This window comes from Tinamus guttatus, unplaced genomic scaffold, assembly GCF_059628265.1.
Source record: "Tinamus guttatus ecotype Peru unplaced genomic scaffold, ASM5962826v1 Tinamus_guttatus_pri_ptg000002l, whole genome shotgun sequence".
Taxonomy (NCBI): domain Eukaryota; kingdom Metazoa; phylum Chordata; class Aves; order Tinamiformes; family Tinamidae; genus Tinamus; species Tinamus guttatus.
The window spans coordinates 569526-597255 of record NW_028288536.1 but is presented as its reverse complement, the minus strand read 5'-3'; the positions used below and the strand labels follow the sequence as shown (position 1 = coordinate 597255).

Here is a 27730-nt window from a genome sequence, read left to right as displayed (position 1 = left end):
CCAATGCTCTCCGAGCTGCACTTTCACAGATTACAGTTCCCTCACAGCTCCTTCGCTTGCGCCATTAGTTTCAACAACTCTTAGTTGGGACTAATTCTTTTTGGCTACACAGTATTTCATCTGCCACGCTGTCCAGCAAGCCTGCTTTAAAAAAAACCCTGCATTGCCTCATTCCCCTTCTTCTACAGCTTTTCACATTAAGATAAGGTTTTCTTGGGGAGATGTCAGCAACTTGGTATTTATTCAATTTTCTAGATAATTAACAATAATTTTCACGCTTTGAAATAAAAAAGAAATAGATGCAAAGATGTGCTTGGCTGTTCAAAATAAACGGAAAACAACATGGTCTCTCTGCTGAGGAGTGTAATTTATATTCAGCACAAAGTACGAATGAAGGACCCAGAACAGATGGGGAAGGAAAAGCAGGGATGAAGGTGACAACTGGGAGATCATGGAGCGATCTGTTAAGACACAGGCACATATTGATACTGCTGATGCAAGGGCAGGGTTCGGAGATGCTTCTCTGATTTCTGTTACCAGTCCTCCCTCTCATTTTCCCAGGGCTTCGCAGCAGAGCTGAGTTTTTAGCACTCCCCTCAATGCAATGAGGGTGGAGGTGCCAGGAACAGATTTTTCCGTGCCTAACAGACTGCATGGAAGGCACAGAAATGCCTTGTGGGACGAGATGAACAAGATATGGAGGCTGGTGCTGTTGGCAGACGCTAAAGTGGAGGAAGGGAGCTGAAGACAGACACTTGGCCAAAGAGAACTGCAGAGGCTGTGTGGTAAAGAATTTAAAAGAAAAATGACAAAACGCACCCTGGATACAGAGACCAGTGTGGCAGGTGGCAAAGCAGGAGCCCAGGAAACAGCAGCGCGGACAGGCTCCCGAGGAGGAGCCCCTGCAGCCGCTGAGCTGGGGGCCGCTGCCTCTCCTGAGGACACAAGTGCCAGAAGCTTCTGCCCATCCACGGCCTAGATCTGCCTTGGGGACAGCTCACATCCCAAGCTTGCAGTTTGGCCTTTGAGGTCAAGGAGGTATGGCAGGAGGACAGTATATTGCATTTAAAAAACCCAATCACTGTCCAACATGCACATGATGTTCCTATAAACCGCTCCTGTGTTTCATCCCTTTTGTGTCTTCTCTTCCCCAGTTTTATTTAACAATCTGGTTTCATCTTTATATTTTAAAACAAGAATCCTTCAACAGTCTTAATTAATAAAGACACTTGATAAAAAAGTCCCTTTCTAATCCTCATCCTATTTTATAAAAACTGAATACATCTTGAGCAGTGCAAAATAACCAGCAAAAGAACTACAGTAGGATCACCCTAAAATACATTTTTCTTCATCAGTCTTGGTGCCATTAGCATTTGTCCAGCTCTGCTTTCTGGAAAACACATTCCCCATGACTTAAGATAGTGGTGTTATTGCAAGGAAGAGAAATCTGAAAACAGCTGAATGTCTAATGAATCACTTGCATTAACCACTTGCACATGTTCCCACATGTCCTTATATTTATCCATTTTCTAGGAGAGTTCGACTTGTATTTTCTGTCTCTCGTTCCTTCTGATCGACTTGGGTGACTTCAAAAAAATTATAAGTCTGGCACAGCAGATTTTATATTTCTAAATGTTTTGCTAAAGCTAATAGGTGTACAGAGGGTGGAGAGCCTATCAGTGCCTCTAATATTGAGGAAAGATGACACAATGCGCTCCCTTTTCTGATCAGTGAACAAATAGATCCTGTCAGGTGAGGCCATGACCAGCATGGAGGGTGCTTGGACAGCACCAAGGGGGAACTGAAGCTACTCTGAAACCTAAGGGCCTGTGCAAGAACTAGGGGGCCTTGGTAAGGCAGATGGAGGCAATGTGGAAAATACCTGCCACAAAGCAGTTCGGAAGTGGGTGTGCAGTGAGGACAATGTTTTATGGCCTGGAGGTGACTTTGGACACAGCTGCCCTTTGTTATTTCTGCTTCACACACAGAAGCCCCACAACAAATCCCATACCCCCTCCCTGTTCTCCCCCTTATAACCTGGCAATCACTGTAACTTTCTGAAGTTGATGATTTGTTTCACCTTGCTGCCTGTGTCTGCGTCCACCAAACAACTCAGAACCCTGAAAAAAATGTTGCTTAAAGTGTCATTGCTCTGGTTCTGCGTCAAAGTCTCCGGAGTTGGCTGTGGGCCTTTGCTTTCAGGCTGCTGCTCTGCAAAACTGTCCAAGAGATGGTCGGGTTCATGAACCAACAGAACGGTTGAGTCGCTTTGCTCTATGACACAGAGACTTTCATCTCCCTCCTCCTCTAGATGGGACTGGAAAATGTGAGCAACATATTCCAAGAGCAGCAAATGAAATAAATGCCAGGATCCTAGGTTTAAAGAAAAACATAAGTAATTATAACCACCTCTTCATCTGTCTGTCTTCATGATGTAGTCCCTTTTGAAGGACTTTGTTAATGTCACAGGCTACACAAAGTAGCAGCCCTTATCAGACAGCATTTACAAAATTATGTGCTTCCACATATCAGCAAAATAGGCACCAACTGCAGATTGCGAAAGCCCTTTCCCCTTATTTTAGCTAGAGATAAAAGTATACTTGTGTTTGTTCATTTTCCTATTTAAGTCCCTCTCTCACACAGACAAATCATTCCACCTCTTCCCAGTCAAACCCTCCTGCAGACTTCAAGATACTCGGTATTTTCTGATTAGATGGCCAACTTGGCACCCTGGGGCACAGCTGCTAAAACCAAGAGAAAGACTCACGGAGGCCACTGAACTTTAAAACCTACCTTTGGCTGGAAGCCCCTTACAGTAAAGAGAGGTCTTCTTCCACGTCATAAATCTGCACAGGAGCTCACCAAGCAATTCACAATCTCAACAACAAAAATGTGCACACAGGCATCAGCAAGAAGTTACTGCATATTCAAAAAGTGTTAAGTGTGAAGCAAAAGCTACCACTCCAATTGTTCCCTGGGCTAAGATGCAGGGACAGGATTTTGACCTGGTATTAGGCTGACGCAGTTTGCTAATGAAAAGAGAATGCATAAACTGCTCATCATAAATAGCCTCTCAAAAAGTCATTTTTTGAGACTGTGTAAGGCAGTGTGTGCTGAAAACTGGTGTTCAGCCTTTTTGTAGAGGCATCAATGGCATCTGATGAATCATCTGTGCTGTCCAAAGATGAGATGAGTCCTGTGGAAGGCAGGTCACGAAACCGAGGTGATCCTCACGCACCTGGAGCTATCTCGACATAAATCCTCAAGTGTCTCCCATGGGAAGGGAGGATGTACCCTGGCACAGAGCTGACCACTGAGGATAGTGAAGAGAACTCTTCTTCCCTTCTACTTTCACAGCACAACCACAAACAAAGCAGAGTTATGTCTGATGGGAACAGGAGCCCATCTAGCCGCTCCGTAAGTAGGAAGTACTGAACGCGCTGCACGTGCAAACGGAGCTCTGCGGCCGGGCGGCCAGCGCGGCTCAGCAACGCGTCCCGGGGTGTCCCAGCAGCTCCGCTGACAGAGAAAACGGAGCAGCACCAGCTCACATCAGGTTCTGCCATGCAGACAGGCAGGAGCACAACTTGCTGGCAAGAAGAGGGGCTGGAGGCCCCTTAGCACTGGCTACTGCAGCACACTTGCACCCTGCTGCTTGACACACTGCTCCCCTGATCACACTTGGACATCATCCACATGGAGATCGAGGTGGAAAAAGGTAAAAGCTGATCCTAAATTGCGAGGTGTGAGCATGTCACTGTATCACAACTGCCCAAAGCGCCAACCTTCAAGCAGGAGCATCTGGCTGGAGGTGAGTTTGGTTTTGGTTACTGTTGTGCCCTTTCTTTTTGGGGGGCATCGCACTGCACTCACCCGACACTTACACATTTATAGAAAATTCCATGTTTTGCCAAAGTAATTTTATCTCCTGAGCATGGATGCTGCTTATTTCAGTCTGCACGATGCTCACAATTCCTACAAGAAATGCTGAGATTTAAGGATTTTCTGAAAAGCAATGACCCTGACTACAAAACATTCACACCAGATGGCTTGTTAACATAACTGCTTCAGTTTTGTCCACTAAAATTTGAAATCCTACGTATCTTGCTCTCATAGGAAAGGCGGCAGTGTTATTATACAACCAACATCTTAAAGAACTAAGGGTGCTAAGAATGATGATAATAATGACCAAATTAATTGGAGCATCAAGGAACAAGAATAGAAAAGATTCTTTAACTCTTTCATACGTGAGAATAAATTCGATCTTGGTGTTAACGAAGCAAAATAGGAAGACTATCAAAATAGGATGAAAGTGTAATCTGTAACTGGTTTAAGGAAAGCTCAGCAGAGGAAGGGAGACACTCTAAAACAAGTGGTATGAACTGTGTCCCTGGGCAGGGACAACTGCAGAACAGGGGAGCAATTCATTAAACTTCGCTTGTGGTGGGAAGACGGGAGAGGATTCCCTTATCATGCAGGATTTCAGTAAATGTTATGCTTCCTGTTCTTGGACTTCATTCTCATCCTCCTCATTGCCCAAAATACTGCCTCCAGCAACGAAGAATTCTGCAGAGAACTCCAGATTTTGAGAGGCAGAGAGGAAGGATTATTTTATTATGACTGTAACACTGTAATACCTGCAGTTCTGGACAGGGACCCCACTGTGCTGCAGACCAAGCCAGACACAGAGCAAAACTCCAACCTTGCTCCAGAGAGTTCGCAATCCAAACTCAAAGAAACAGCTAACAGCAGAGTGGGAATACATTTGTGCACATACACACGCGCACACACACACAGAGAAGTTAGCCACAAAAGAAGAGTGAAGAATACAGCTTCACTCCCTCTGTTAAGTCTTAGCACATCCCTTTGTTAAGTCTTTGTAGGAAACATGAGAGAGCAGAGTTTGGAAGAGAGATTTCAAAGAAGATAATAAGATTTTGGGGGGCTATTTGTGTGGATTTCCACTCAAAAGGACAGCAAAAAATATGAAAGTGCTTCTTTGGAAAAGAAAAAAAAAAAAAAAAAAAAAGCTCAACAGGGTCTGAGATCAGGCGTTCGAGGAGAACTTCTCCAGATGTATTACAAGCAGCCTGTGCAAGGTTCTCCAAGTGAAGAGAAAAGCAGTTAAGTTTGATGCCATACAGAAATGGAAGGCACACAGACAGAGACGGGATTGAAGACACAGTCCTGCCAGTTCAAGAAAACTGGAATAAATGTGGTTGGGGTCCTGCCCTCTCTACCATTTGACTGCTCCCCTTGCCTTGCAGTGGTGTGTGACTGATTTAATGCGTTACAGCTCAGAGCACTGAAACAGGGAGAGAATTAATTCAGAGAGAGTGACTACTTGTCAGTCAGAGAGAGTGACTGAACATGCTTGCTGCTGGCTACTCAAATACTTGGGTGGGCTTAAGGCACAAGGAAAAGGAAGGAGAGTAAAGCTGCTGTGAATAGGAGTGTCTTTTTGGCAACTAGTTATTTTACTGACTTTGATATGTTGCACTACACACAAAAGGTTGGGAGCTTGAGAGATCTGGAAGTTTTATGACTTGAGATAACGCCGGCCCCGCTCTCCATCACGCCCCTTTGCTGGGTGAAGAGATGTTCACACCTCGGGCTCCTGCTCCCCCTTCCCCTCATACAACCAGTAACTTCTGCCGAAAGAGGGAGTCCTGCCCTTCCCATGCCCCCAGCCCCATGACTCTCCTTCACCCCCTTCTCATGCTAGACTTTGGGTCAGACAACTGATCTGGCTGGAAATTAACTATTTAATTTCCCCGATCTGGCTACCCAGAGCACCAGACAAGCGCTGCTGCGTCAAACAAAAAAGGGAGTAGGAACAAGCGATGACCCTTTTGACTGTAGCTTGAATTTATGTCAATTAAAATGATCCCCTGCCTCTATCATCTTCTCAACTCACAGAGCGGGGTATCAGATGAAGGTCACAAAGATCTTACCAAAACTCACTGTACGGCAGAGTGTCATAGCTTTGCTTACTCCAGTTAACAGGAAGTTCCATCGGAGCTGGAAATTAGCTGCCACTTTTTTAAACTCCTCTTTACTCTTGCTTGGCTGCAAGTAAGAGAAAAAGAATGCTTTATGACAAAGCTAATTAAAAGAACCCCTTATTATACTGCAGACAATATTTCCAAATACCAAGTGCATGCAAAGGTGGAACAAGCAGTTGCTTGGTTGGTATCCTAGAATAACTCAGGTTGAAAGGGGCCTCTGGACACCATCTTGTGCAACTCCTTGCACAAAGCAGTTTGCATTAGTTGAACTTGCTCATGGCCCTGTCCAGTCAACTTACTCAGTCAAGAAATACCTCTCAGGATAGAGATTTCACGGTCTTTCTGGACAATCTCTTGCCATGTTCAACCACCCTCATGGCTCCATCAGAAACAAGTGCCCGAGCCGCTGTACAACAACATAGCACTCCGACCACCTGCTCAAATCAATGGTTACACGACCCAGGAGCTTCAGGAATCATGAAGTGTTCTCTTCATTTTATAAACCCTTTTTCTTGTAAATCTGAATATGTAAGAGAGTGTCATAATGGACGCCTATAAAGTGGGACTGGAGATACAGGAATCGCCTGAGTGGACACACGCACCGAGGCTGCCTGCACAGCTGGAATTCCTGTATGCCAATTAGCTCCCCCTTTTCTGCAGCCTGCATAAATTGTATTTATGCAAATCTGCAGTCTGCTCAGGTTGCTGTTGTACAGTGCAAGACCAGCAAACTATTGATAAGTCAGCATGTAACATGATAATCGGTGTGATCACCCTTTCTTTTCGGGAAATAATGAAGTGAATTTTATACCTGAATGACAAAAGCCTGAAGATTTGAAGACAAACAGTTCAGGAAAATCCGAATATCCGTGGAATTGTCCAACAAAGCTATTAAGTCATTCAAGCCTATAAAATATGCAAGGGAGATACATTAATTGAAGTAGTTGCTTTGCTTTTTGGTTTGATTTCCAGTTTTTAACTTTTTTTTTTAACCTTTAATTTAAAATATGCTAAGACATCTGTTTATAGCATTTTGATCAATACACTCATATCATTCTTTTACTATGAAATTTTATCCTACTCTGAAATCAGTCCTACCCTATTCAGATTTACATCTACTTCTGCCATGGCTCTATTGACCTAGTGATTATAGTAAAGGTTTTACCCGTTGAGGGGAAGAAAACTGTTTTAGGTAACAACAGAAAACAGAAAATTCTGTTGACAAGCAAAAATAGTTAATATTGCCAAATACCAGAGCAGCTATATCCCTAAAAGATTAGACTCCACCTCCCAGCACCAAAAGTTACCTCCCTATTGCATCTCTCTAATTTACACCCTTCTAAGGGACACGTCTTCGTTCAGGAAGGTTAAGTGCAGAAGGCTTGTGAGACCTCGTTTACTATAAACTGAAACTCACAAAGCAACGAAAGCAGAAAAGGCAGTAAATCCAAGTTGAAAAGAGTAAGGCATTATTTAAATTAAAGATAATTCAATATTATTTAAAAGATTCTCATGATGTGTCCGTGAACAAAGCCAGTTGTTCCTCCTGGAAACAGCCCCAGCAAGGCTGCAGCCCATCCATGCTGCAGAGCGAGCTGGCCGCAGGCTGGGAACCAGGAGCTCACGTTCTCACTGTCACTTCTGTGCACGGTCTAGTCCCAGCTGCCTCTTGCTAAGAATTTAAATAGCAGCTCCTTAATCTAGGAATTATCTTGCCATTACGTTCCCATTACTCTCTATTAAACTGGCAAACACGTTACGTCATGGCTCCACACGAACTGGGTATTTTATTGCATATAGCACAACGTCAACTGCAGAGGCTGCAGGACAGAGCAACTGCAGGAATGCTGTAAGGTCAAAATATAGTATTTCAAATCTGGCTACACAAAAGAATTCTGTGTATTTAGATTAGTAACAGAGGAAAATGCAGTATGCAACTCTTCCTTCTTCTTTCACTCACAGAAAACAGTAACAAATGAATATCCCTGTTGGCCAACCCTCTCCTAGAAGACCTACCATTTAACAACACAAAACCCTTCCGCCACAGAAAGCTTTAAGACACAACCAGAACTGAAAGCCTTTCATTCTTAACCTTTAAAGTTAAAAGGACAATGTTACATGCTCCACTCTCAGTTTTCTTGGCTCTTTTCCAGCACTTAGGGCTACTCCGAGCCAGTAATACCCATTAAGGCAAATACCAAGAATAAACAAGAGGAAATGCTGGAGCTTTAACAACATCGAGCAAGGGCTTAAAAGGATAGAAAAGACACAAAAGGATATTACATTTGAGTCCTATGTCATTCTCCAGGTCATCCGGATTCTTAAACTTCTTCTGAAAGGGGTTTCCATGAATATCCACAAATCCCTGATCGATGACAGCATGCAAGTCTGATTTTAGAACAGTGACTTTGCTGTTGTTGTTCAAGACTATCCTCATTGTCTACAGATAATAAGAAAATAGTTAGTGTCTGTCATTTTGTTAGATCCTTAACTCAGTCTAAAAGCTTCCCTTATTCAATGCTAGCTTTAAATGTGTACACAGTCTCCAAATGCAGGGGAAAAGAATCAAAGGAGATAAATTTTAAGTGCTCTTCAAGCATTTTTTGTTCTGCATGATGTTCTCTTCAATGACACGTTGTATTGCTGTGTGTGATGGAGCACAGAAGGCAGACAGATACTTAAAGTATCTGGGCAATTGCCTGGGCATCTGCCTATAGTTATTACAGTTAGGCCAAATAGCAGTATTTTGTCTAAAATATGGAAAACTGTATCAGGGCAAACTTTCCTGCAGTGCTCCTCTCCTTTATATATTTTTCAATCAAAGGCAGTTTTTCCTAAATTACCCAGAACTTTGAGAAGCTAAAGATAACACTGGAATCTTCAGAAAAAAAAATGGTTTAAGTAAAAATAATATTATGGGAGATTTTATCTCATTACCTGTTTATGAGTCATTTGTGGATGAGCCTAGTTTCCTGACCGTACTACTCACTACAGGTACTGGACTACTCAGTACTACCCAGATACTGAAAAAAATCTTTCGCTTAACTTGATGAACTGCCTTGATGAACTTGATGAACTGCTGGGATCCTGGGCTGCATTAAGAAGAGCATCTCCAGCAGGTCGAGGGAGGTGATCCTGCCCCTCTACTCAGCCCTGGTGAGGCCACATCTGGAGTATTGTGTCCAGCTCTGGGCCCCACAGTACAAGAGGGATGTGGAGCTGCTGGAGAGAGTCCAGCGCAGGGCTACAAGGATGATCAGGGGCCTGGAACATCTGCCCTATGAGGAGAGGCTGAGGGAGCTGGGCCTGTTCAGCCTGGAGAAGAGAAGGCTGAGAGGGGATCTGATCAGTGTCTATAAGTACCTCAAGGGAAGCAGTGAGGAGGATGGTGCTGGCCTCTTTTCACTGGTGAAAAGACACTGACAGAACTAGAGGTAATGGCCACAAACTGAAGCATCAAAAGTTCCATAGGAACTTAAAGAAAAATTTCTTAACAGTGAGGGTGACAGAGCCCTGGAACAGGCTGTCCAGAGAGGTTGTGGAGTCTCCTTCTCTGGAGATCTTCAAAACCCGCTTGGATGCAGTCCTGTGCCACGTGCTCTAGGTGACCCTGCGTGTGCAACCTGGACTAGATGACCTCTAGAGGTCTCTTCCAACCTTAAGCATTCTATGATTCTATGATTCTATTGCTTCACTATTTCTTGCAGACAATAGCCAGATCACACAGCATTGCTTCAGATTCTTGACTAAAATATTTTAGGGGAGAAAACAGTGAAGAAAATTAAAACTAAAGACATTAACATAACAGACGTAAACTACACATTTAGCCCCTTGATTTCAGACTGGCATCAGTAGGAGCCTAAGTTACCGAGTTTGGGCTTTTTAGTGCATAATGAATAATGCATGTACAAGTGTGGCCTTGCAGAGGAAAGCTAATTTCTGATAAAATTCAGGAAAAAAAAAAAAAGCAGGATTCACAAACATCTTCAGAAATTCCATTCATCATCTGCATGACAGTAAGCACTGTACCTCACAAACAGCAGCGAATCCAGCTACCTGCTTGTTTACAAATATAATCCCCAATCCAGTGATTTTTGTTTTTCGCTATTCTGCTTGCTCTACTGAAACATCAACAGCACCATGATTCTCACACAGGAATTTCCTTCCACAGAGTTAAAGCCAAAATGTCTCCTCTTATTTCACTTGGAGCTTCCAGTCAAGCAGTTGCTTGACACAAGAACATCCAACATAAGCATTAAAAAGGAACCACTAAGCACCCAGCCTTCAATATGCTGCTAACACCCGACTCCATATTCCACTATTTAGGCTACTTTCTCGAGCCATTTCATTTCACTAGACCAGGTAGAGCATCCTAAGTGCCTGAGAGCCAGCCGCGAAGACGCTCAAACATGGCTTCCCAGAGGCACAAGCAACCACAAGCAAAGAGCCACGTTACATTCTCCTTCCTTTCTCACAAGGAATTCTCACCTTCTTATATTCTACCCATTAACTTCTATACGACCAGGTAGCAGCAGCCCTCACCCTGCTTTAGCTACACAGGATGGGAAAGTTACTTCTTTCTTTTGAATGCTGACCCTGACAAAATTGTCCCTATTTTCTCAGCGGGTGGTTAAATTCCTGCCAAGTACTCTACAAGGTGGGGGGTGTTTGCACCATTTGGAAACTGCAGCTGCACAGTTCCTCTGTGTTACTGCTCACTAGGAGCACAGCAGCCTGCTTGGACCACCAGTCCCTAGCTGAAATTCAGGATGTGTTTTGACAGAAAAAAAAAAAATAGAAAAGGATGATAAGAAACAACAAACGACCCCTGCATGAGAAGTTCAAATAAAATTCAACTTAGGGTAGAAATAACTGAGGGAAAATACGATAGGGGCTTGCATGAAAAGTAGCATGAAAAAGGGCAGATTTTTTTAAAAAAATCACTCAATAAACAATAAACCCCAGAACTTACTACCCCAAGATGTTGTTGATGCCAAAAACAAGCTATTAAGTACAAAGAAGTGGCTACAACCCTCCTCCCAGATTGCTGGAAGACAACACAAGAGGAGCGAGACGCCACTTTCCTCCTTTTCATCCACTTCACTTGCACATCTGAGGAGGGCCACAAGGGAACCAGGATACAAGTCAACCCAACCCTAGTATCTGCTCTGACCTTGTACTTCGGCCTGAGTGACATCCACATCCCCATGAAGTATCTGTGTGTTTCCCACAAGATGAACATTTCAAACATCTGTGGTGGTGCAGACTGCCTTCTGATACACACAACCTTCTCCTTGCTACTGGAGCCCAGAGCTGAGAGCCTTGGCAAGTTCTCTAGCAGAGGATCCCATTCCGACCACGTGACTGCTCAAAGACTACGGGGATGTTCACTCACCAGAACTCTACAATTTCACTTGCTGAGGCCCTTACTTTTAAGTAGCTAATGGCTCCAATAGTCAGTTACACTGGAACTCGTTTGCCCTTCTTTGAAGAGGCCCTGGGGAGGGTGCAAACATCATTTACTGGTGAGAATGGTGCCAAGAGCTTTCTAGCAGGAGCAGCAGCCAGGCTGGGAGCCCATTCGGTCGCACATCGACACATGACCCACATTCACAGCTCTACAAGCTTCACTTTGTGCTGGCTAAACGGTGTCAAGTGGACGTAAAACAGCTCGAGGCTGCCGCAAGAGAATCCCCCCCAACTAGGCTAAAATTCACCTGGCATAAATCTCACAGGTATGAATTAAAGTTGACTTCCTGTGACTTTTTCCTCACATTAGGGATGGGCAGGGAAGAATCAAAACGCTCTAACCAGTCCCTTGACAGCATGGCTCAGGCACACAAGAAAGAAATAAAAGTCCAAATACGCAAATTAGCTTCGGCTTGCCTGGAAACGGCTGGCACTCCCAGGCTTGCTAGATCATGTCCTCTGATGCACAGAAAGCTCTGTTCAGAGGCGTAGGAAGCTGCGCTTACCAAGTGCCCACCACTGCCGAGGGCTGCTGCAGCAAACTGGAACCGAGGCTGCTGGGAACTTCACGGGGACAGACCCTTTCTTATGCTTGTGCATTGGGTTTTTTTCCTTTTTATTTTTTTACCTGAGTGAAGCGTGACTTTTGTACGTTGCCAGCAATGAGGTTTTCCCATGAAGAGAAGCTACAATTAGTGAGGGAAAATCTGACACCAGCATGCAGTCCAAAGAGCCACCACACCCCTTCTCAGTCCCTTCTCTGTTGGGACACAGGGCAGTGATTTAAGCCAGCTAGTATCTTGGCAGAGTCCTGTCCTTGCTCTTTGAAGAAGAGGAGCCAACATATTGCCTATTTTCCTCTGCTTTCTTCCCTATTCATTGCCTATCTCTTCTCTTGTATCCTGGGCCACCTAAAAAGCTGCTGATTTGGAGGCATCTACAGCCAGTGATGGAAGGAACCCCATGGGAGGGTACAGCTCACTGCACTGAAACAGCACTGAGGAACTGCAGTTTGATGAAACAACACATGACACGGGGCTAAGGTATCTCCTCTGTCCTACAGCTGAGAAGATTGATACTGTAAAACAAAATGTAAATGGGGATACAGCTCCAGAACTCCCGTTTTGTCTCACTCTTCCCAACAAAAAGAAAGCCAGTGATGACCCTGGTTTCTGGATTCATGGATTCTGGAACTTACCTTAGCCATATTGGAAAGATATGTCTTTCTTCTGAGTCTTTTTACAAACATGGTAACTTCTGTTAAAGCAGAAGAGGAAGATATTTCAGATCACTGATATTTACATTCCAAAGACAGCAATGGAGACAGATCTTTTACGTGAGAAAGCAGGTCCCTGAGGGAGCCCAGTAACGGCCCTAGGGACCCTGCTGGTTTAATGCCTGCAAGCTGCAGCTGCCTAGGTTACCACTTTCCCTCCACTGCAAACCTGCTAACCAATGGCACAAAGAAAAAATACTTCAAATATATATGTGTATATATATAAAAAAAATATGTAAGGATATATAAAGAGCTTAAATCTTCACCTTTGTGCATCTATAATTCTGTAGCACCATTGTTAACACTTGATTTCTTTGGTTCTATTTGTTCCTGTGTCAGAACAACAAAAAGCATGGTCCAGGAATATCATTTTTAAGAATGAAATGCAAAATACTTGATTCTTAGTTGAAGGAAGATCAAGTATAAATCAACTTACAAAATTCTGCAGACAGGGAACAGTTTTCAAGTGAAAAGGCTTTCAAGTAAAAATTTCTGTTTCTCTGAAGTATGTGCAAACCAGAAAGCCCAGGATGAGTACAGAGCGCACCGTATCTGACTAATTGCATATGCTTCCATGTACACAAGTATGCTAAAAATACATGTCTCAGTCTGCACTGTCCCACATGCAAAAGATAAGAAATGCCAGAATTAAGCCTGACGGTGCACATCTTTCCTGATGAATAAGGACAGTACGACCCTTTGTCTGCACAGAAGCCCTGCCTTGTCACCCAGATGGGTTTTGCTCAATCAGCAATCGGCAGTATTTTGCTTTAGCCAAATGCTTTAGCATCATATATATCTATGTGCATTCACTTATGTGCTTACAAACACACACATATAGGCACAGTTTTATACATTACACACTATTCAAATCCTATTCTAATGACAGACACAGTTTCCTTAAGGGCCTATGGCATTTCTTTTTTCGTACTATTGAACTGTCTTATAGCTATTAATTAACTTATATTAATTAACCTTGCCCTTGCAAGGTGAAGACACAGATTGCCACATTTGTCAGACAGGATGCCTTCACTGCATACTATTCCTGATCATCTACATCGCCAGAGTGATCATGACAAAAGACAGACCATTGAAAATAGTCAAGCACACTTTAATTTGCCATAGACTGGGAATAATTTGACTTAAATTTGTTCTCACGTGTTATTTGGCACCATTTCTTTTCACCTGTACCCCAACTAACTCTAGTCCTCATTACGAAAAGAGTTACATCAGCTAAAAAGAGTTCTAAGATTAAATTATGCAACTGTCTTGCAACATGGCTTTCTCCACAGTTTAAGTGGATATTATTTTCCTATAATCTATTACTCAAACGTACCTTTAAATTTGGACTTTCGGAGCAGTAGTGGAAGCTCTTGCAAAGCACTAAGCAGCCAAACTTTAACATTTTTACTGAACATTCTGATTGATTTCAAGTACTGTATAGACACATCCGCCAGGAAATCATTAAGTAAAATGTTCTCCATTTCCTACAATAGAATTTCATGGAACTGCATGTGATCGGTGTACTACAGATGTTTCCAGCAGCATGAAACAGTTACACTTATGCCTTAAACATAAATTACACTAGAAGCCCGCTTTTTCCTCCACTGAAGTCACTAACTAAGCTAGATCCATTTTATTAGCAGAAGGAAGGAGATCCTAATTACAAACACTGTTTCCTGGATTTATTATTAGCCATTACTTAACAGCTGTAAATAAGAAGCAAACTGTTTTCAACAGCAAACTGATTATTTCTCAGTGGAAAGTCAGTGAGAAAGTCTATGCACCAGCATTAACAAAGGGAAAAATAATACCCACATTCAGTTCAGAAAACAGCTCTCAGTCACTATTTCAGTCCCATATCTGCACACGCCAGAACCAACGAGGTTGGTAACAGCCTCCTCTGTTGAAGGTAGAGACTTTCAAAGGAATATATAGCAGCAAAATGAAAGTTTTTTCGAATTCCACTCATTTCTTTCAAAATCTGAACTGAGCTATCTCAAAACACAAAGAACAGACTTGAGGTTCAAATAAAAGTCCCACTGTACAGTACATAGTAAAACAACTGACCTTTCTTCTCACGTAGAGCCACTGTAAAGATACAAGCACATAATAAAATAATTACAACAAACAAATGTGTCTACAATACCTTAAATAGCTGCCTATCATAGCATGTGAACAGCTGGCACACATCTGGCAATGACATAAGTGCTGTTGTTTCAGGCTGCAAAGACTTCCAGAATGACATGACGCAGTCTTCAACCTATTGCACAGAGTCCTTTATTAATTTCCACTACATTTCCATTTGTGGGATGTGAAGCACAATTCAGCAAAACTCCACACATTAGCAAAGAAGGAAAAGAATTATTTTTGAGCTCTGGCTCAAAATTTTTGTCCTGGCCAGGCTCAAGCATCCAGGGGTACCAAGCTGAACACAAGCCTGAAGCTTGCAAGGGAGAGCAGTAAAGAAAGAAGAAGCAGAGACACATAGCTCTGGTCGCAGATATGCTGGTGTACTGGATGATATATGTCCACAGACACCGTGTTTTGTGCTGAGTTTGGACCTGCCGGAGTGTTAGGAATGCTTGGGATATGCCTAAAGGATCAAGTCCTCAGAGCATGCTACATTAATTAAAAATCCCAGAACGACTGGACTGAATGTGCCTAATCCACCTTAGATAAGAGCCTCGGGTACATAAGCTCCAAAGGAACAATTTTACCCCCACACCTGTATGCTGTCATGAAAATGAACGTCACTCAAGCACAGGCAAGGCCTACCTTCTCAAGCTCTTCCCTTCTCACAATCTGTAAAATATCCTGACAATAGCTACAATACTCATCTGCAAGCAGTTCAACCTGGAGACCGTGAACAAAAAGAGCGTATGAAAAGACCCCACCTGCAAGGAGCTAATTTGCTTGATGACTGAATACTTAAACATACCAGTTCGTAGGGGTGTTTCTTCCCCAGCTCTTGCTCCCAAGAATAGAATCTCCTGAATTCAGGCAACGAGTTTTCAAGGCTGTCCTCTTCATTCTTCAAGTTAATGACAGGAGGGAAACAGTGCAAATCGTTACTTACTCTCAATGCAGGAGGATTTATTTTAAACAATTTAAAAAAATCACACAATTATCCTGTCACTTCTATTAAAGGTACTAAGTACTTTTTTTTTTTTTTTAAAAGTTGCATAACATTTTAAGAGCATGTATTTCTCCACAGCAATGCTTGTCCCTCCCTTTAGAAAGCAAGGGTGGATGAAAGAAACAGGTATGTTTGGCTAAATATTTAAATCCTAGAGAGCACGTCCATTTCTTTTCAAGGCAAACGAGTGTTTAATGCTCTACATATCTTACACATATATTTTCCATAGCACTCACTTTGCACTTGCAACCTTCTAAATAAGGCTGCAGATAGTTGGCTCTGCTACAGAGGTGACAGCACATTTTTCATTAGCTGTCATTCTACGCATTTCATTGCGCTCATTACCCTATCCAAGCGCTCTGTAAAAATAAGACACCCGGTCTCCTCTTCATCTTCACCTTGGTCCCATTCAGTATTTCTGCTGCTTGTGGTGGGCTGTCGCAGCGTCAGGCCGATTCGTGACACGTGTAGTTGGGAAGTGCCCCAGGCCAGCCCAGCACCAGCCCTTCTCACCGAGCAGGGACTGGGTTTTCTTGATCCTTCCCCGCAAGCTGAAGCATGGAGGGGCCCCACACAAAAAAGGCTGGACCCACTGACTCCCCCAGTACCCAAAACCTGGGCATGCAGCCACAGCTTTCGCTCTCCGCATAGGTTAAATTATTTGAGCCGACACTGGGACAACATAAATATTTAACTGCCAGGTGAAGTAAGGCTCAGAGGTGCAGACATTTAGTGAGGCTATGCAGAGAATGATTATGATGGGTTAACTGCACTTCATTAAAACATTTTGTATAGCAGTTCTAATTAAACACCCATGTATCCATTTTGCTGTAAGTGTAATTTATCCAAAACTCACTGTTCCTTCTTTTTGGCTATCGCTCTTGTAACCAGCTGCATCTCCAGCACTGCAGGCATCTCCACTGTGGTGAAACGCACAACATAAAAACCCTTTAAAAAACCACCAATTCCCTTTGTGTTTAGCATGCAAACGATCTCAAACTGGGTAGAGTGCACTAGGCTGAGGCATCTTTCTTGTCATTCAGCACCCCCATAATTTTCAAATAAGCCTGAACAGCTAGTTTTTCATTTTAAGATAAAACCGAGTCACTAAAAACACAGCAAAGTATTAGCCATATAACATCGCAAAGTCTTCCACCTTCTTGTACCAAAACCATGATCTTCTATTTATAATTGTAGCTCCTTGGGAATGATCAAAATAATTCTAAATTATTTTAATTCTTTAATTATTCTTTAATTCTTTAAAATAATTTCTAAATTATTTTACCATAATAATTCTAAATTCTAAATGCAAAGAATGAAAGCAGAACCATCCTGCCACTTCGGTTAACGAGCATACCCGTTTTCTGCACCCTTTATCACTTTAGAAAGCAAACTAGTAACATTAGGGCTCTGTCTCCAGGTTTATTTGCAAGTCTTCCATGATGCTCCACACATTCAGAATTCGTGCGGACCTGCAGAGGAAGCTAGTTTGACAAATCAGCATGGGAAAAATTTCTGGGAACCAAAGGCTGCTTTCTTGCTTCAACATCTTCTCTCTCTCCGCCTGTTTCAATGAAGCTAATCCCCAAGGAGAGAGAGGCAATAATGCTGCAAGGAGAAGAGACATGCTGGGAGATTTGGAAGCCCTATCCGTCCGAAGCCCTATCTGTTGATGACACCTGCTCGCTGCCCGTGAAGTCACTTCGAACTCCAGGGTCCTTTGCGGTTATGTGGCAGGTCACACTCTGGGCTTTGGAAACGTGCTTCCCTTGGGGAGTGCCCAGAAGGCAACACTCAGGCTACCTAATCAGATACCGATGGTGCGCTGGCAACTGCAGCCTTCCACTGCTCTGATTTACCACAAACCAGGGTGCTGCCATAGGCACTGAAGAGGCAGCAGACAAAACGCAGCAGCTCAACCGCTCGGGAATGCAATGCCTCCCTCACAATTCTCCACAGCGTCTTCATTAGGACAGAGACCAACTCCAGGCCACAAGACTGACCCTCGCTATGTGAAAAATCACCTCTGCCGCTGCTACTGTTCTCTGCCATGCAAGCTGTGCCCACTAAAACAAAAAGCTGTCTGCCACAGCCTGTCGCAGGGCACAACCTTGACCAACCTTGTTTGGCAATGCTCCTTTCCCCACCTGCCTCACGGTTTGTGGCCGGACAAGCGAGTAGGTAGACAGCCCCGTTCCGTAGCACTTCCCCTCACTGGGTCACTCTGGCAGGTCCCTAGAGCCCGCGATACAAAACCAACACCTTGGGCGCACGTGGGCTGGGCCAGACCGCTGGCTCCTGCACTCAGCGCACGCGTGGGCCTGGCATGGCAGCTGCAGCCCCTGCGTGGCCCCGTGAGGACCAAGGGCAGGAGCCCTCGGCCTCTCCCCTGCCGTGGAGCAGCGAGGCATGTGCGTGTGCTCAGACTTACCCAGTGCCAGGGCACGTGCTGGGGGGGCATGGAGAGCAGTCCCTTTCCGGGGCAGCCGGGGGCCTGGAGGTGAGACGAGCAGAAAGAGAAGGTCGGCGGGAGAAGGGGGAAAGAAACAGAAAAAAGAGGTAGCATTAAAATTGCAAGGAATTTAGCTCTATGTCTTGACGAGTTCTGATGATCCTATGAAGGGAGAACAGGAGCTAAAATGGGAAATACGATGACTGGGCTGGAGAAAAAATTGGTGGAGGAGGCAAACAGGATGGACAAAGGAGAAATGAAACAAGGGAGGCTGCTGAATGTGCATGCTGCCAACTACCAGATTATACTGAGACTAGAGAAGGCCCTGTTAATATTTGGCACTCTCACTCCTTAAGAATCACATTGAAATTTTTCTGTAAAAACACTCCAGGTCTGCTTCACTAGAAAATAAAGAGGCCCCAGCCTTCTGCATGACTACAGTCACAGAGCTGCTCTTAGGAAGTCGAAACGTGCTCACATTTTTGTCAACTCTACCATCCTCCAGGCCTTCTCGCACTGCCAGTGTAGGTACTATCTTAGGGAAAGCACCTCCTCAAAGCTTCTGTTCCTCCAAAGCACCCCGCTTTAACACAAACCTCCTTGATACACTCAGCCAGCTACAGCTGTTTATTTACAAGACCTTCCAGACACCAGCACCATCGGTGTGGCAGCAGCCTTACCTGTCATTCAGGACTACACAACACAGCAGCCCACAGGTGTTTTATCGTGGTCACCCCCCTGCGCTCTCAACTGACACATCCCAGCTCTGCCTGCCTATCAAAACCCCAGGCCTCCTTTGGTCGCAGCAACAATTCCAGTCCCCTTGCTATTTATATCACACCACCGAGCCAAGCTCCCGCCCTGCTAGTCTCTCCAAGGACCCAGCTCCTTCCTAGCAGCACCGTGTCCACCCACAGCAACCTTAACATGGCCCTCAAAGGTTGTGTTCAACCTTTCGAGGTTGAATTAGAGACAGCGGATCCCAAATTTGAAGCTGCCTCTTTCCTGGCCTCACGATGGGGCTCCTGCCTCAGCCTTCACCTCAGGTTGGCCCAACAGAAAGAGCATCTGGGCCCTGCTCTTCACTCAGGCAGAGTCAGGCCACGAAGAGCCCTTCAACAGCCACGTCCTGTCCCTGCTGTGAGCCAGGGCTGCATCCCAGCAGCAGGTACTGCCCCATGGAGCAGCCTTTGCCCGGCATGTTAACACTCTGCTTCACTGCCGGGTGGGAATTCCCACCACAGCACCCACGCGAACGGAGGTCCTACGGGCCAAACTGCCCTGCCGCAATGGTAAGAGTATCTCAGCAAGAAGCTTGGCCTTGTAAAATCCCCAACTTTTGATGAATTTGCTTCCTACTAAAAAAAAATAATAAAATAATAAAAAGGTGGTAGTTATGCCAACTTTATTGGAACAATGGAAAATTAATTCTGGAAAGCACTGAGCCCTATACAGGTCAGCGCATCACTGCTGTTATCCCTTCTTGGCTTTTAAGTTGAAAAAAGGGTTCTGCAAGTTGTTCCCCATCAGAGCAGAAACACGTTAACAGCCACGTACTTTCTTGGTGTGTTCCTAAGGAAACAAACCCACTTGTTTGGTACAAGCTGCATTTTATCTTGTTGCTGGCCTAATTATGTTTTTTCTTGCTTCTCTGGCTGTGCTTTGTGCTTTTTCACTGCTCTCAGTTTCTTCCAATAAAGAAGATTAAGAAGTAACTGGGACACTCAGCTGCTCAGGTGTTCCTGATGTGTGCACTGGCTTTGGACAGTGACAAGTGGCAGTATCTAAAGTGGGAGCTGTGCTCATTTCAGCCATCTGGCTTCGCAGGACAGCTTAATCACTTCTCGTAACCATCTTAAAAAGAAGCATTGGACAGAAACACCATATAGTTATGAGATTTTTCATTTGGAGCTGGAAAAGTGGCCTTATCTGAAACTATTTATATTTCCTGAGTTTTTAATTTTGAAAAAGTTATTCCAGGAATCTGCACCAAGACCACTCCATAGCTACTTGGTGCAAGCTTTTTCTCTGCAATGTATGTCTTCTACCTCAGTCTGACGACATGAAAGATCAGTAGGTGTCCTGGAAGGCAACTCTGGCAGCTTAATGGAGAAGAAAACAGAAACCCTACAGTCAGTGCAGTGACAACTAAGCATGGGCTCTAGTTCCAGCAGCCTGCCTCAGCTTTGCCAAGGCCACTTCTGGAGAGTTCCTCTTATTTTTGTAATAAGAGTTCCTCTTATTTTGGTAGGCCTCTACCCTCTGTTCTCACCCTTCTGTATCACCAGAACTCACAGCTCTCCTACTAGACACATGAAGCTAGCTGTTTTCAAGGGACAGCTCAGGAAGAAATACTACCCTTTTCCTGAAGGAGCAGCATCGCATATCGGCAATATTCCCTGAGCAGTGGCCACGATAGTTTTCCCGTTATGGATGCCAAACCTCAGGCCTGTTTCGATTACAGAGGGTGTGCTCGATAGAAGGGGATAGCGCGTCAGCAAGGGTGAAATGAATCTCCAGCTGCCTGAGAATAATTTGTTCAGCCTCACAACAACTGCTTGCTACTCGATCATATGCAGGGTATGATTCTTTAGCCTTGCACCATTGCCTCCCTACGGACTTCTGCAACGTTGCTCTGCTACAAACTCAGGGGAGAAGGGCAACAAATCCACCAGTATGATCTTGCCAGTCTCCTGCTCATCATGTACTCTGTTAGGTACCTATATTCTGAAATATCCAAACACTGAAACAACATTCACCATTACCAAAATATCTGGATGCTTTCTGATATACATACAACACTCATGCTATAGAGAAATGCATAAAGCCACTTATGCACCCCCACTTGAACAAATGGATAGTAAAACACAGCAAGGACATCAAGGTCAGGAACAAGTATGTGAAAGAGTGAGGACACGAACCTGTCACCCAAGGCAAAGGCTGCACCCCATTTTGTTTCTCCCAGGCACATAAAATTGCACTTTTCCCCCATGCAAAACTGTTATAGAGTGGATTTTGATGTGGCAGCTTTTCATTTCCTCTCTTCTTGGGTGTGATGCAGCAGAAATTACACCTCTAGTTTGCTTAGCTCGACCCGGAGCTCAGTCATGAGCACTCTTTGTAGCCCTGCCCCTGCCTGGAACATGACCAAGTCTACAGTTCATGCTCTGCCCAAGTATCTTATATTGTTTTAAGAGCTTGAATTTCTGCAGTCAGTTCATATTCTTGTCTTGTGTATTTTCTCACTGCTGCTTCCTTACAAGAGATCATTTTACAAACTGTAATTTCAATACAGTAGTTAAAAAAAAAGCAAATGACTACTTACAGGACTCCCTTCAAAACAACACAGCCATTTATACTTTTAATACTTTCAACTTATTACTTAACAAGGAAGCTGCTACAAAGTCATTAAGCAATTGTTGATATGTTTATTTTAGCTCCCATTTAGATTCTTAGTATATTAGTTCTTTTTTCAACTCTGGCAAGAGCTCCTGCTCAGAAGATATACACGTTTTAAGTGCTGAATCCAAGGAAGTCCAATCAAGGAGGCCTAATTATTCGAAATGGAGCTTCTCTATCGGTGACATTACTTAATGGCATAACATTGTAAGAAGAAAAATACTATTTTCAATGTTCATCAGACCTTTATATGCAGACAATATAGAGACTTTTGTGTGACCTTTTATAATTAAAACATTTAAAAAACAAACCTGTGATTTTTTTTTTCAGACAGAAGAGAGCAATAACGTGCATAAAAGGAAGAACTCTTCTTGACATATATTCCATCATAATGATATCTACAAAATAAAAAAAAAAAAGATTGACAGAACTGCAGTTTCCAAGATAGTCAGAAAAAAATCATATTCCTTTAGCTGATCATTCTGTTTAGACAAGTAAAAAGCAAGTAAAAAAAGCTACATTTCCTTTCTTTTTTAGTTCTGTTGAAATATTCCCCAAAATAGGATAATTATACATACTCAACTAGTTTTTCTAGAGTGACTTTGCACACTTTTAAACCATTTTAGTGCTGCAACAATATCTTTTTTAAATGAACAAACACAGTAAGTACATTAATAGAGTGCAAAAAACACTTATAAGAATATTACACAAGTGAGGAAGCAGAGTCTGAGCTGGCCTATGTCCCTGTGTGAAGGACTGAGTCCAGCTGCACTATGATTTACAATTGCTTATGGACTGGATGGCTCATCTGGTGTCCTAACAAGTTAAAAAGCAAGAATTCTGCAAGACCTGCTCTCAAGTTTTTGCCAGTTCTTGGTGAACAGCACAGTGATTAGTCCTGCTACCCATGTACCATCAACTGGCTCTTCCCTGGCCTTTCCAGGCTGGATTTTTACCTGGTACAGCTCAGTTGGAAAGAGCAGTGCAACAGTTTCTGGCCATGAACAGCCAGCAGAGGGTAACCTGCTGCTGACGGGAAGCCAGTGCATGGAGTCCGAGGGCTACCATGCACCATCCCAATTGCAGCCAGGTATGAGGAAAAGCCTGTAGTAAAACATTCCCCAAATAAAGGATCTTGCTGGATCATGCTGGCAGCAAGTCCAGGCTAGTGGAGAAAAATCAGAAATCAAGTAGGAACGTGTCATTCTCAGAACCAATATTTTACAGCTATTAAAACTGCTTGTAAAATTACTGTGTCTCAATGTGCTTAAAAATTCCTTTTTCCAGTGTATAAGTTAATCGGTCAATTAAAAGTTTGTACATGAAAGTGGATTGAACTCAATTCTTCTCCTTTCCCTGCTCTTCTGTAGGAAGAGAGGGAAATGCAAAGGGAGAAACGGAGGTAATTTGATCTAAGTGCAGCATTTCCACTGACCACCAAAATATGCTGGGTCACTCCATGGATACGTGCAAGGACAAAAAGCCATCTCAGAGCACAAGGGTCCTGGCACTGACATTGATCAGAACTGCCAGCCCTGCACATCCCTGTGGCTGCCTTTCCAGCCCTTCTGCAGAAGCCAGTACAACTGGGAGTGTTCAATTTTTTAGCACCAACATGATGTGGAATTCATGTGCTACCGAAGCAACGCCAGTGTGGTTCATTTCATGGAATTAACTCTGTTTTAAAGCACTTGGTGACATCATGAATCACTCTGGCTCTGCTCGTGCCATTTGCAGGCTGCAACTAGCAATTCAGCTTATGCATTGCCATGCTGAAGCTCAAAATTCAGCTATTTTAAAATTTTGTTAGGATGGGCATGTGTAAGATTTTTAAACAAAGAAAGCAAAAATAATACCTAGCACTCCCTCTTGTGCCCAGCCTTCTTGTCCCCAGACCTGGGAAAACTAACCGAACAAGCTGAAAAGCAAACAGAAAATAAGAGATGCTTGGCTAATTCAATCTAAAACACAAGAGCTACATCTACTACACATTTCTCCCTAAACATTTCTTTCGCCTTCTGCCATTTGCAGGCTAATACCTGTTCTCATGTACCTCTCAAATGGCCACGCTTGAACTGCAACTCAATAAGACAGGCTTCTATGCATCAAAATCTAGTAATCTAAGGGGTTAGCTCCCACAGCATGAATTTTTTACAACAGCTCATTTTGCCCTGTGCTGAAGCGTACTTGATGCAACATCAGGAGACCACACAGTGGCAGTTACTGTGTTTTGATGAGGGGAACTTGATCTGCAAGAGCACAGAGCACATCTGACAAGGCCTTGCAAAGGTACGGTGACTGTCTAGTGTATTGTGCCAGTCCTGCAAGCTTTACTCATTCATGAAGGCCTTGCTCGCCCGAGGGACTTGGCCTTCCCGTTCCTCATGCTTACAAGCAGCAAGGCTCACAGGATGGTGTCACACTTGGGCTTTATAAGGACCTCGATCATGAAGCTGCAGTGACTTTTTAACCAGCACTGTGGCAAACGTGACCTGAGGGCACGCAGCACCTGTCACTGCTAGACTATGAAAATAAAATACTGTCCGTGCTATAATGCACTTCGTTATGATCATTCTGCATAAGGTATCCTATAGTTTCCTATGCTCTAGTTGAAGCTATTAGGCAGCAGCACCCCTGTTTGTTCATCTGTCACGTGCTAACCTGCATTGCAACATATGGAATAGGTTAAGACTGTAAATAAACAATTTCAACAAAAAATAAGGCTGTGAATAAACAATTTCAGGTATCAACTAACAGCAGCCATGGATCCTCAGCTAAGCTCTTCTGTGTGACCGACCTCCTGCTTCACCCATGCCTGTTTCAGCTGTAAAATGCCTTAATTATAGGTGGTAATTCAGTCTTTTGGGGGCACCTGAAAGTGCACAGGCAAGATGGGACTAATCCTGGCAATAAGATAGAGATGTCCAAGACAGTCACTGCATGCTCTACAGTCAATAGAGAGAACCAGGCAATTCCAAAAACACAATTCACCTGATTTAATTTAGATGACTAATTTAGGGTGAGAGGAATCATGTGTAATTACCTACTTCTCTCCATTGACTACTGGGAGATGTTAACATGACCAGCTTCATGGCAGACATCTACACTGAGCCACACAAATTCCACCCGCAGGCTTGATGGATGGTGATGATCATTAAGCTGTGGCAAATAAACCACGCTGGACCACTCTGTCAAATCTGTGATTTGTTATAAACCCACCCAGTGAAAAAAACATATTCAATTGAATTGAAATAAATTATTCTGAAAGCAAAATGTGGTTATCTGCACACATAAAAATCATTTCAGATATAACTTTTACTTACATTAATTTGGCTTTGGATTAAACCAAAGACTATGAGCTACTACCAAAAGGAATCTCTGCTAGTGTAACACACACCAGGTTCATAATGACACTGAAGAGCATCAGATTGTTTTTTTCGTTAGTAAAACTGTGTCAACATGGGGACACTTCCCAGAAATATAATAGGCAAGACACAAGCACAGCGGAGGTTTCTGTGCACCTGCCACAGAAAATAAGGAATAAAGACACAACTCCTCAAACAGACTAAAAAGGAATGAAAGATCTGACAGAAGCCCCAAATAGAATCTTTTTTTCAAGATCCTACACTGAATTAATTACCACATAACACACTATAATCACCTTCTTTGTAATTTATTCTCTCCTGACACACAATGTATATATTTGATATGCAATGTATATATTTGATATAAACTTGTGCAATTTTTTATATAACAGCTTCTTATATATTCTATTTACCCTGTACCTTTCCAAAGGTGGCTGGATTTACTTGACTCTTGACATTTTGACTGCAGTTTTCTATATACATTTCATACAGTAGACAGCGGGGCACACTGCATCCTTCACACACACAGAAATTATCAGCAATCCTTTAAAACAAAAACATCAACCAGGTTATGTAAAGATTAGAGGAGAGGATTGTTAGCTTGTCATTTTAATAGCTTACCAGGTTTACAGTGAACTCTGTACCATTTTATAGAGGTGTAAAACCAAAATAAGTGCTACTTCCCTTACGTCAATCTGTATTCTTGAATAAAAGCAGAACAAAACAAAACAGGACCTCTTCATATATATTAGGAATTTTCTAAGGTTGTTTTTATCTTTGCAACTTCTACTTTCCTTGCCTCCAAAGTGTAAGAGAGGTCGTGTGATACTCTGCTAAAAAACAGACCAGATCTCATAGTTTTTAATAATAAAATACAACTTAATAAAATCATTATATTAGAACCAACGTGCATTAGCATCCAAAAGTACTTTGATCTTCTAACTATACAAGTCTCTACCACCAAAGATAACAATATGAGCATTTTTTGATCTAAAAACATTGTCCAGTAGGGTGCTTTGGGATGAAAAGTGCACAAATTATGCAGGACCAAATTCTTTTCTCGTAAAACCCCTCTGATTTTAGCATGACTGTAAAAAGTGAACAGAGTTTTATTTACAGTTATTGTGTGATAAAACTGCCAGCACTGTATTTTCTCTGTTCTAAGTATTTACAATACTCATCCTTTGGGCAAAGCTCTTGCTCTTCCTACTTGACAGGATGGCCACAGTCAAGTAAATGTAACTTCATGCTTCAATAAGGTGAGGAAGAAGAGACCTGAGTTATTCATTAGCTTAAGCTATTACCTCTACCAGAAAAAAAAAAAAGGGAGGGGGCTTTAATTATGAGATAATGTCAAAAGCTTCAATGTCAGACGACAGTAGCTTCCTGCAGTACAAATCAGAAGCAAGGCTGGTGCAGAGAGGCAAGGGGAGATTAATTTTCAAAGCATGACACACGGATCTCTTGACAGTGTTTTCTTACTGTGACTCTGCTTCCGTTATCCCGACGGATATACGCATATTTAATTATCAGATGAATACTAGTGTAACCTAGTGCCAGTCACTCCTTGTCTCTTCACTGATAAATCAAGTGGTTGAGAAAGCCGACTTCTCACAAACAGCGCTGAGATATGCAGCTCAGATTTTAAATCAGCATTCTGCATTTTACTAATAGCCTGATTTCAAACTACCCGGTGTTTGCCTTCTTCTATTAGCTTTACTGGCGCTTGTTAACGGATAAGCAAACTGGCTTCCTAGAGCTGAGGCCACCTGAGACCCGTGAGCAAGAGCATTATCACCACTGAGGCCAGCGACGTCCTGCTCCAGCGTTGCCCCGCTTTTTATTCACCCTCTTCCCCTTTCTCCAGGGGAGAAGTCTGATCTCCTCCCCCGGTTTTCATTCTCCCTAGAAAAAGGCCCTGAAACGCCTCGCGTTTGCCCATGTGGAGCCCACGCTGCCAACCACTGGCCCAACAGCCTCATGCTGCCAAGTGGCTTCTGCTCCCCTGCCCCGGGTGCGCCCAACATGTGCCCACCACCTCCAGCCCGGCCACCTATCAGCTACAAAAAACAAACAAAAACGGGGTAGAAACCAGCACCCAGGGGGTACTTCCCATCGTGGGACTGAAAGACAAGCAGGTTTCACTCCGGAGAAGGGTCCTGCCTGAGCCCTGCCTCCCAGCACTGCGGTGCTCGTCCCCCCGGAGCAAGCGCCTCGAAATCCCCGGGAAGTGCGCAGCCCCGGAGGAGATTAAGCCCAAGGCCAAAGCCACCTTAGTGTAACGCCACGAGAGTCCCTGGAAGCGTGGCAGAAATTAATTCACACTTTGGTTAACTTGAGTTGCGGCCAATAGTTTTGCCTCAACATTTAGCTGCTTAGTGGAAATATACTGTGGAGTTTCATTTCATGAATGTATTGCCCATTAACCTGTAAGCATTTTTCAAATTAAAACATGAAACATTCCTAGGGCTGACACAGAAGTACCGTGTTTCAGAAAATAAAAGATATGCCGTACAAAGACCACAGACCACTTTTCTTCTTGTTCATTAGCCCCAAGGTCCCCCAAACTCACATGCTTACAGCACACACCAACAAAAAACTGTTTAAATCACAACAACAAAA

General features: G+C 43.4%; 2 protein-coding genes across 4 annotated transcripts in view; one reads left to right on the top strand and one right to left on the bottom strand.

Moving 5' to 3' along the window:
• The window catches only part of MAP4K4 (mitogen-activated protein kinase kinase kinase kinase 4), a 602555-nt gene that overhangs the window by 394718 nt on the left and 180107 nt on the right, over positions 1-27730 (top strand). The window lies entirely within an intron of this gene.
• The window catches only part of RFX8 (regulatory factor X8), a 29150-nt gene that overhangs the window by 1036 nt on the left and 384 nt on the right, over positions 1-27730 (bottom strand). The window contains exons 2-14 of the mRNA XM_088527050.1: positions 25529-25652; positions 23600-23661; positions 22059-22141; positions 16749-16885; positions 15695-15787; positions 15532-15609; positions 14903-15016; positions 14090-14240; positions 12676-12734; positions 8292-8448; positions 6820-6914; positions 5955-6069; positions 2081-2373 (exon numbers count right to left, since the gene is read on the bottom strand). Of these exons, the coding sequence (XP_088383176.1) occupies positions 2081-2373; positions 5955-6069; positions 6820-6914; positions 8292-8448; positions 12676-12734; positions 14090-14240; positions 14903-15016; positions 15532-15609; positions 15695-15787; positions 16749-16885; positions 22059-22141; positions 23600-23661; positions 25529-25652 (1561 nt within the window). The remainder of the gene's footprint in view (positions 1-2080; positions 2374-5954; positions 6070-6819; positions 6915-8291; positions 8449-12675; positions 12735-14089; positions 14241-14902; positions 15017-15531; positions 15610-15694; positions 15788-16748; positions 16886-22058; positions 22142-23599; positions 23662-25528; positions 25653-27730) is intronic.